Source organism: Lolium rigidum, chromosome 7, assembly GCF_022539505.1.
Source record: "Lolium rigidum isolate FL_2022 chromosome 7, APGP_CSIRO_Lrig_0.1, whole genome shotgun sequence".
In the NCBI taxonomy this organism is placed as follows: Eukaryota; Viridiplantae; Streptophyta; class Magnoliopsida; order Poales; family Poaceae; genus Lolium; species Lolium rigidum.
The window spans coordinates 80,439,315-80,449,413 of NC_061514.1; the positions used below are offsets into that span (position 1 = coordinate 80,439,315).

General features: G+C 51.2%; 1 protein-coding gene across 1 annotated transcript; it reads left to right on the plus strand.

Annotated features, from left to right (window-relative positions):
- The first annotated feature begins 6,010 nt into the window (after positions 1-6,010).
- On the plus strand, positions 6,011-9,457 carry LOC124678602 (leucine-rich repeat receptor-like serine/threonine-protein kinase At1g17230). Its single transcript, XM_047214470.1, has 3 exons — positions 6,011-8,156; positions 8,347-8,737; positions 8,934-9,457. The coding sequence occupies exons 1-2, from the start codon at positions 6,026-6,028 to the stop codon at positions 8,733-8,735; spliced, it is 2,520 nt and encodes an 839-aa protein (XP_047070426.1). The 5' UTR covers positions 6,011-6,025; the 3' UTR covers positions 8,736-8,737; positions 8,934-9,457.
- The last annotated feature ends 642 nt before the right edge of the window (positions 9,458-10,099 follow it).

Here is a 10,099-nt window from a genome sequence, read left to right on the forward strand (position 1 = left end):
GTCCGCGGAGACGCAAACCTGGACCAAATATGCGCCAGGTTTGCGTCTCAGCGGACGTGCGCGCGGGCGCGCAAAGTGTCCGCTGCGGTCTCCACCGGGCCTGCCTGGCAGCGAGCCTGCATGGAGGGCATCGCTTCCGCGGTCAGCGCTTCCGCGTCTGCGCCGCAGCCGTCGCCATGAATGCCGCAGCTTCCTGTTCTGCGCGTGCACTGACGGGCGGCGCCTTCAATGGCATCGTTCCCGTGCGCGGCCACCCTTAAAAGTCCAGCGGCCGCGTTGCTCCTTCGCCCACAGCTCCACTCGCACCACAACCGCCGCTGCGCCATGGGGAAGAAGAACGACTTCGAGGCCTCCGGCAGCGGCAGCAAGAAGGTGCCGCTCCCCGTCACGGTGGGGAGGCTCATGCACGGCAAATGGGTGCCGTGCGACGCCTGGTCCGGCGTGCGGCTGCTCGGGCGGCTCGGCCGTCGCCGGGTGCCCATCCCTCCAGCACTCGCGCGCGAGCCCGAGCGGACCAAGGAGATCCGGCGCCGGAGGCGACATCCGCCGGCGGACCTCCTCGCCGATCCGGCGTACGCCATCGACTCGGAGAGTTGGCGTACGTACTCGTCCACGGAGACGGACAGCGAGACGAAGGGCTGGCTTCATGGGCGACAGGGATTATCCCTTCGGCCCTGCACCGCCGGCTCGTCGTCAGCAGGCGCCGACGCGACGTGAGCAGCCGCATCACAACAACCGCGAGGACGAGGACGACGACGACGAAGCCTACGCCATGTACGACGACGACGACGACTACATCGAGGCGCTCGCGTACCATAGTGAGGAGGTGAAGGACGACAGCGAGGACTACGTCGGCCTCGTCTTCCACAAATGGCAGCAGGCCATGGCGGAGGGCCGGAACTTCGAGTTCCCCGACAACATGACGGACGACGAGATGGCCAAGCTCGGCCTCCTCGTCTCCGAGTACGACGCGCGCCGTGCGGCTCGCCGTTGCCCGCGCTACGCCACCGCCGTCATGCCGCCGGGCCTCGTCCGCGGATGAAGCCCTTCGACAGCGCTCTCGGACTCGGCGGCGCCTCCTCCACCGCCGCCACAGCCTTGGGAGCCTCCCCATCGCCGCCACGGCCTTTATGGCCGGGCTCCTCATCCGCCGCCACGGCCGCAGCCCTCGGGCGCCTCCACCGCCGCCTCGCCCGCAGCCTCCTCAACCTCGAGCACCGCGATCGCGCCCGGCGTACGCTCCCCGGATGGCTACCGGCCGTGGGACATACCCGAGGTCATCTTGCTCGACGAGCCGACGAGGAGCAGCACGGCCACGATGCGCAGTAGGCGTTTTAGGTTTTTTTTTATGTTTTCAAGTATGTAAGTTATGTTTCAGTTTTTGTAAATTATGTTTTCAGTTCAAAAAAATGATTCGTCTTAAAAAAAATGCGTCGTGCCGCTGGAGCCACCCCCGACGCAAACGGACGCGCGGTCGTTTTCGACCAAAAAAGCCGACGCAAACGGACGCGCGCGGACGCTAAAACTGGAGATGCCCTCATCACAAAGCCCAATCTTGGTCTGAAGCGTCGTGTGCATGTGCGTTCATAAATTGTCCCGTTACATTCTTCATGTACTTGCATGGTGCATTTGGCGAGGCAATAAACATGAAGAGCATGGATTAACTGGAGAAAGGCGCCTGAGTGCAAAGCTCTCCGGTTACATCATTTCAGGTGCAAACTCCAGACGCAGCAGGGCAAATAATTCGTCGCACATCTGAGGACGACGGATGACCCCCGGGCACTCACCCGATCTATCAGTAGTGCACACCTCCGATGAGAGAGTCGTCAGTGGCAACATTCAACAGGCCAAGGATGAGGTTTCTTTCCCAACTTGCGTCCGACATCGTTCATCTCGTCGCGTCGAGCACATGCCGCACTTCATCACTTTACTTTACACATCTAGGTACACTGTTCATCCATCCATCTTCCTACACTGTTAGGCACGGCCTCCATACACCGGTGGCCTAATTTATCTACCCCGTGGATATGATATGATCAAACATTTCGTCTTTACTCGAGAGAAGAAACATCACCGTTTCTTCTTCTTGATACGAGATAGCTTTGTTTAGGTCTCATGTACTCCCAAGAAATAAGCCTTGGTTGCCTCGGGCCTAACTTTTGTGCCAGTTCAGACAAAGGGTATCTTGGCCGAACGGGAGACGACCACACTGTGCCAGTTCAGACAGTACAAAAAGGGCCGATTATTTCATGCGGAACGTTAGATTGACCTCACTAAATAAATAAGATGCATGCCTTACCCTGCATACATGCATGAACTATGCTGATCCTAATGGTCCATATCGGCTGCTGAATTTTCTGCCTGCATATCCTACAAAAATTCTTGGCCTAACCAGTGATGTCTGCTGATATGGCAGCACAAGGTTTCATACGGTTTATTATTCCAGATGACCAGCCCGGTCAACTGGTCATTTTGATGCTATTATATGTATTGGTAGATTTTTTTTGAACTGATATTGGTAGATTATAGCGTGTATAGAAATACATATACATACATGTTGAGAGGTATATTAGTTACTCCCTCCGTCAATAAAAGTAAGACATAAATTTATTTAAATTCAGATGTATCTATACACTAAACAGTGTCTAGATACAACTAAATTTAGATAAATTAGCGTCATTTTTTTATAGATAATTGGACATTAGTACAACCTCAAAATATACGTAATCAAGAACAATTAATTGGAACAGCCGTACAGGGAGCCATGTGAGGATCAGGTCACCAGCATTGGAAGCATATATATCTCGCTTCACTAGGAATCGACAGACGGTGGTTGTGTCCATCCCATGCATTTCCATCAACTCACAAAGTTTTCTTGCTTGGAGTGGTATAGTTAAAACAAGAAAACGGAAATAATAATTTAAGGGATCAATTTCCATGCCGAGCTGAAGATTTCGACAGGGAGAGAGTGACAGGATTTTTTAGACAAAAGAGAGTGACATGATTCCATAAAGAATCTGAATTTTCCTGGTTTAATAATTTTCTGATGAGCCGTACAAGACATGATTATTTCCTGAAGCGATCGCTCTTATGTGATGTGATGTAAAGTTTGGCTGTCTTCGCGTGTTGCTAGCTAGCTAGGCGATGGAGCTAACTCGAGCCGACACGACATGAAACCTAGCGAACTCTACGGGGTTGAAAACTTGAAATGACAGGTAATTGCCTACTTGGCCAAAAATTTCCTTGAATTACTGTCATACAGACCTAAAGACATCTCTCGACGATCTCTGGAGAACATGTAATTTTTTCAAAAGAGTACCAATATTTTAATAATCATCAACAACAATAGAAAGAACCATAAAATTAATACAACTTAATTATAATCAAATCATTAGACCATCTAGCTAGCGATTACCTACAAGCACTAGAGCAAGCCGAGGGTGTGCCACTGTCCTCTCCCCTCCCTCAGCGGAGTAAGGCAAAAGTTTCATAGTAGAGCCTGATGTAGTAGACGGGCGTAAGGCCGTCGTGCTAAGGCTCCAAAAGGACCAACGCACCAAAGTAGCAACCATCACCAAAGATGAGAATATAGATCAAAAGTTCAAACCTGCTGCAACCACACCAACTGAAACGAACACCGACCGGAGCCTAGGAGATCGACCGGGAAGACAACTCCACATGCCCTCTGTTGGTGCTAGACGCATTGTTGGAGCGGGGATAGGGCAGTGAGGACTTTATTTCTGACTCCAGGCTGTCGTCGCCGCCTCACTATCCTGAAAAAGACACTGAAAGTACCTAAAGAGGAAGAATGGGAACCCTACCGCTGGCGAGGGCCATGGTCCGCCACACTTTCAAGGCGCCAAGGCCACATAAGGAGAGTGGACCGGCAATGTCGCCGACGAGGTGGGGGGGGTATACTATTTTTTTTTGGAGTCGCCTCCTCTCTCCCCCTTGGCAGTACCGATTCGTTTATATGAACATATTAGTATGTGATAAAACTAACCTATGCTCTTTTTATACACACATATATATATAATTTGTATGACAAATGTAACTATAATTTTTTCCCTAACCAGTCTTAATAGGTAGTATATGTATAACATTAACCTATGTTCGCATTTGGACGGAAAATGGGGTAGAGAAGCGGGGGTGGCCAAATTGTGGCATATGTCCTCTTTGCAAGCAATGTACAGAAACGGTGGATCATCTTTTCATCCATTGTCGCTTCTCCGTCCGTATTTGGGGGCGGGTCAAGGATTGGTTGGGCATCCCCGAGCTTATTCCTTCACAATGGGCGGGTTTCACTATTTCAAATTGGTGGAGGATGGTGTCGGACGGGGCTTCTACAAGTCGCAAGGCCATGGCATCCCTCACCTTGCTTGTTTCATGGGAGATTTGAAGTGAGCGGCAATGTTAGAGTTTTCCACAACAAACATGCTCCCTCGCAATAGTTCTCGATAGGATCAAATTTGAGGGGCGTTTATGGGTTTTGGCGCAAAGTCCTTTTTTGCCCCCATTTCAGAAAAAAAAAATCTATCAGCGCATGTATGACATGCTTACCTTGAATTGACGAGCTCATCCCAATAGTTGAATGCAAAACCTCAATGCCCTAATTGAGCTTTTGGGCTAGAAATGGGACAAGAGAGTGGAGGGATGATTATGAAACACACGTACTACTAATCCTAGCTAGCCACAAAGTGCTTATTGTTCCTTACAATAATCCTTACGTTCACGAGTCTGCCTTTTGCCCAAACCAAAATGCGCTTTCGGCGATCCGTAATCCACACGAGCACACGTACTTTACTGCTCCAGTCTACTCTCCCGTCTATTCCTTCCAAAGACAAACCGTATCCCTGACGGACGGATAGGTCCACGACACTCCCTCCGCCCTCCCCCGCGCACCACCTGCTCGGCGAAATGTCGACGGGCGCCCGGCCCGCCTTAAAAAGCTCCACCTCTCTGCTTCTAGCCCCCTACAACCTCCCTCCCTGCAGCTCCCACTCACTACATATCGGGATTGCGCGCGCGACTAGTGACTAGTGCCACCCACCTCGCCCTGCTCGCCCATGGCCGACTGTCGCACTGGGTGCGAAAGGAGGTCCATGGCACTCTGTTTCTTGCCACAAGTCTAGTGCGTGCCTTGCTGTGCTGCCCGAGGCCCTCCCAGCTCCTGGCTTTGTTTCTTCCAGTGGAGTTTTGTCAGTCTGCGGCAATGGCGACCATGGCGCGGTTCTTGCTCCTCGTCGTGGCCCTCTTTGCTTCCGTGGGCTCGGCTGTGACAGAGAAGGAGCAAATGGAGAGGGGTAGCCCGGAGGCGGCGGCGCTGCGTGAGTTCAAGAGCGCTCTGGTGGACCTCGACGGGCGCCTGCCGAGTTGGGACGACGCGGCGGGTGGCGGCGGGCCGTGCCAGTGGCCTGGCATTACCTGCTCCGCCGCAAGCGAGATCACGGGCGTCACGCTCCACGGGCTCGGCCTCAGTGGCGCGCTCTCCGCCGCCGTCTGCGCGCTCCCGCGCCTCGGCGTCCTCAACGTGTCCAAGAACGCGCTGTCCGGCCCAGTCCCCGCGGGGCTCGCCGCGTGCCGCGCGCTCGAGGTGCTCGACCTCAGCACCAACTCCTTCCACGGCGCCATCCCCCAAGAGCTCTGCGGCTTCCCGTACCTCCGCCGGCTCTTCCTCAGCGAGAACCTCCTCTTCGGGGAGATCCCCGCCGGCATCGGCAACCTCACCGCCCTCGAGGAGCTCGTCATCTACAGCAACAACCTCACCGGCGGGATCCCCGCGTCCGTCCGCGCGCTCCAGCGCCTCCGCATCGTCCGCGCGGGGCTCAACGACCTCTCCGGCCCGATCCCCGTCGAGATCAGCGAGTGCGCCAGACTCGAGGTGCTCGGGCTCGCGCAGAACAGCCTCGCCGGGCCGCTGCCCCGCCAGCTCTGCCGGCTCAAGAACCTCACCACATTGATCCTCTGGCAGAACGCCCTCACCGGCGACATCCCGCCGGAGCTCGGGAACTGCACGAGCCTCGAGATGCTCGCCTTGAACGACAACGCCTTCACCGGCGGCGTCCCGAGGGAGCTCGGCGCGCTCTCTATGCTCCACAAGCTCTACATTTACCGGAACCAGCTCGACGGCACCATCCCAAAGGAGCTTGGGAGCTTGCAGAGTGCTGTGGAGATTGACCTGTCGGAGAACAAGCTCGCTGGAGTCATCCCCCGTGAGCTTGGGAACATACAGACCCTCCGGCTGCTCCACCTGTTCGAGAACCGCCTGCAAGGTGGCATCCCGCCGGAGCTCGGCCAGCTGAGTGTCATAAGGAGAATAGACCTGTCCATCAACAACCTCACCGGCGCAATTCCCATGGAATTACAGAACCTCACTGGCTTGGAGTACCTGCAGCTGTTTGACAACCAAATCCATGGTGCCATCCCTCCTTTGCTGGGAGCAAGCAGCGCACTCTCGGTGCTCGACTTGTCGGACAACCGCTTGACGGGTACCATCCCCCCTCACCTCTGCAGGTACCAGAAGCTCATCTTCTTGAGCCTGGGGTCGAACCGTCTCATCGGTAATATCCCTCCGGGTGTCAAGGCTTGTAAGACCCTAACGCAGCTCCGGTTGGGAGGCAACATGCTAACTGGGAGCCTGCCCGTCGAGCTGTCACTGATGCAGAATCTCTCGGCGCTTGAGATGAACCAGAACCGGTTCTCTGGCCCGATACCGCCTGAGATCGGCAAGTTCAGGAGCATAGAGAGGCTGATCTTGTCGGATAATTACTTTGTTGGACAGATGCCTGCTGGCATTGGCAACCTGACGGAGCTTGTCGCCTTCAATATATCATCGAACCAGCTAAACGGACCGATTCCCCGGGAGCTGGGAAGGTGTACAAAGTTGCAGAGGCTTGATCTCAGCAGAAACTCCTTCACCGGCCTCATTCCTCAGGAGCTCGGCACATTAGTGAACCTGGAGCAGCTGAAGCTATCTGACAATAGTATGAATGGTACCATTCCAAGAAGTTTTGGAGGCCTTGCCCGGCTCACAGAGCTGCAGATGGGAGGCAACTGCCTGTCTGGTCATGTGCCGGTTGAGCTTGGCAAACTCAATACCCTCCAGATTGCTCTAAATGTCAGCTACAACATGCTATCTGGGGAGATCCCAACTCAACTAGGGAACTTGCGCATGCTGGAGTACCTGTTCTTGAACAACAATGAGCTTGAAGGAGAGGTTCCTTCCTCATTCAGTGAACTCTCAAGCCTTATGGAGTGCAACCTTTCTTACAATAATCTTGTTGGGTCACTTCCCAGCACTACGCTGTTTGAGCACCTGGACAGCAGCAACTTCCTTGGGAATGATGGTCTATGTGGTATCAAAGGCAGAGCTTGTCCAGCTTCGTCAAAGTCATCCTATGCAAGCAGGGAAGCAGCAGCGCGGAAGAAGCGGTTTCTCAGAGAGAAGATCATCAGCATTGCCTCCATCGTCATCATATTAGTTTCGTTGGTGCTGATTGCAGTTGTTTGCTGGCTTTTAAAATCCAAGATACCGAAGCTTGTATCCAGTGAGGAGCGCAAGGCTGGGTTCTCTGGTCCTCACTACTTTCTCAAGGAGCGAATAACCTATCCGGAGCTTTTGAAAGCGACCGAGAGCTTCTCAGAGAGTGCTGTCATTGGAAGGGGTGCTTGTGGTATAGTTTATAAGGCTGTCATGCCTGATGGTCGGCGAATTGCAGTTAAGATGCTCAAATGTCAGGGAGAAGGCTCCAATGTAGACAAAAGCTTTCGAGCCGAGATAACTACCCTTGCAAATGTCAGGCACCGCAACATCGTCAAACTATATGGTTTCTGCTCCAACCAGGACTCCAACCTTATACTGTATGAGTACATGGAAAATGGTAGCCTTGGAGAGTTGCTTCACGGTAGCAAGGACGCGTACCTGCTGGACTGGGACACCAGGTATCGTGTCGCCTTTGGGGCTGCTGAAGGCCTACGATATCTTCACAGTGATTGCAAACCAAAGGTGATTCACCGTGACATTAAGTCCAATAATATACTGCTCGATGACATGATGGAGGCTCATGTGGGAGACTTCGGTTTGGCAAAAATTATTGACATTTCCAACAGCAGAACAATGTCCGCTGTAGCCGGTTCATATGGTTACATTGCCCCAGGTTCGATCTTCATTGCACTAGGAATTACAGTTAAAGCTCAAACTTTTTTGTCGGCATAGTTTCATTTGCTTTCGTATACCATATAGCATGCATGCAGACAAAGCTTATATGGTCCTGCAAGTTGATGCATACAAAGATCGGTTTCTTAAGCAGTTTATGGATTCTAATTATGCTGTTCTTGTTGATGCAGAGTATGCTTTCACCATGAAGGTTACTGAAAAGTGTGATATCTACAGTTTCGGGGTGGTTTTGTTGGAACTAGTGACCGGGCAATGTGCAATTCAGCCTCTTGAGAAAGGAGGAGATCTTGTCAATTTGGTGAGGCGGACAATGAATAGCACGGCACCAAATTCGGAAGTTTTCGACAACAGACTCAATCTGCACTCAAAGAGGGTTGTGGAAGAAATGACTCTCGTACTGAAGATTGCATTGTTCTGCACCAGTGAATCACCATTAGATAGGCCTAGCATGCGAGAAGTGATATCCATGTTGATCGATGCTCGAGCCTCCTCTTGTGATTCATTCTCATCTCCAGCATCGGAGCCAGCTACCGAAGATGATTCTCCTTTTAAGGTTTAGAGGTGAGATGAAGTGATCTTATGGTTATGTTAAGGAGCCCAACAAGCGATCCAGCTCCCATCTTTATTTTTGTTCTGTGATCAGATAATGCAGCACCACCAAATTTTCAGTTATTTGTGCCAGAAAGAATTTTTGTTTACCTTCTAATATTACATGAGAAAAAAATGCTCACATGATGTGTTTCTTCTTGCTTGGCAGGCAAACATCTTCAAGCTTTTACCACTCATCTATCCAGGGAGTATTCAATGATTAAGTTGATAGCTGAAGACCATTTAGTGTATGTCCTGAGCTTCTGGAAACCGTCTCTTTACGTGGCTTCCCGATGAAAAAGGACATCATCTTTCTGATTTCTGAGCAAGATAAAGTCCCCAGGCAGGTGGGCAATCTCTGGATTTAACCACTGGTTGAAGCATTTGAGGTTGAATATACTTACTTCAGCTACAGCTCTTCCAGTGGAGGCAAATAATTCAAGCTGTTCGTTTCATGGGACACCCAAGGATAGGTAGATAGGTTCAGGTCTGAAAGTTAAACAGATCCACTGGCCTAAGGATGATACAGTAGGATTAGCACTGCATTGCACATATTGCCATAGACTCACTTGACATCTGGTACATGTTACTATTAAGCTACTGAGATCACCATCAAAATAACAACTGGACAAGATTCTGAACTAACTGAAGATAGCTCGCTTGCCTTTTATGGTACGCGCTTCAGAATACTAATGATAGCTGTAATGTACTAATGTAGACTGTAAAAGGGAATACATTACTCTTTTTTTGAATGGTATGTATTCTCCGTATATAATTAACATGGAGAATCTCACTATTTAGGCACATATTTTACTTTCATGATACTACAAAGTCCTGCATCTGTGTTCCAAAGGAGTGGTTATATGCCTGATGAGAGAGAAAATTTCTCCCTCAAAAGAGAGAAGAAAAGAGTAATCTCTTCTGAGAAAGCTCAAGCACCAAAACTCCAGAAACATTTTTGCGTGTAAAGATCTTTTGCAGCACATGTATGTTTTTTTTTTCGAGAAAACGCAAAGGACTCTTTGCATTTCATTTCATTGGAAAGATAGAAGTTTTACAATCCTCCTAAGAGGCAGAATACATGAACAGGGACTTAATGTACATCCCAGGTCGTCGGTAGCAAGATGCGCAGACCTAGGGCGCCAGCTCTTGCCCATAGCCTAGCTTCTTCCTTGATCAGGCCAATTCTAGCGATGACGGAAGGTTGTGCACCCTCGAAAACGCAGTCGTTCCGCTGCTTCCACACCATCCAGGGAATGAGCAAGGCCATGGAGGACGGGCCCTTGCGCATGGGCTTGGGTACATGCTGGGCAGCACATGTATGTTATGTGTTGT

What these genes read in the sequence shown, in the direction of transcription:
- LOC124678602 (XM_047214470.1), top strand. Translation starts at nt 6,026, where the DNA reads ATGCTCGCCTTGAACGACAACGCCTTCACCGGCGGCGTCCCGAGGGAG. An exon ending in ATATGGTTACATTGCCCCAG is followed by an intron (nt 8,157 to 8,346) that starts GTTCGATCTTCA and finishes TTGTTGATGCAG; the next exon opens with AGTATGCTTTCACCATGAAG.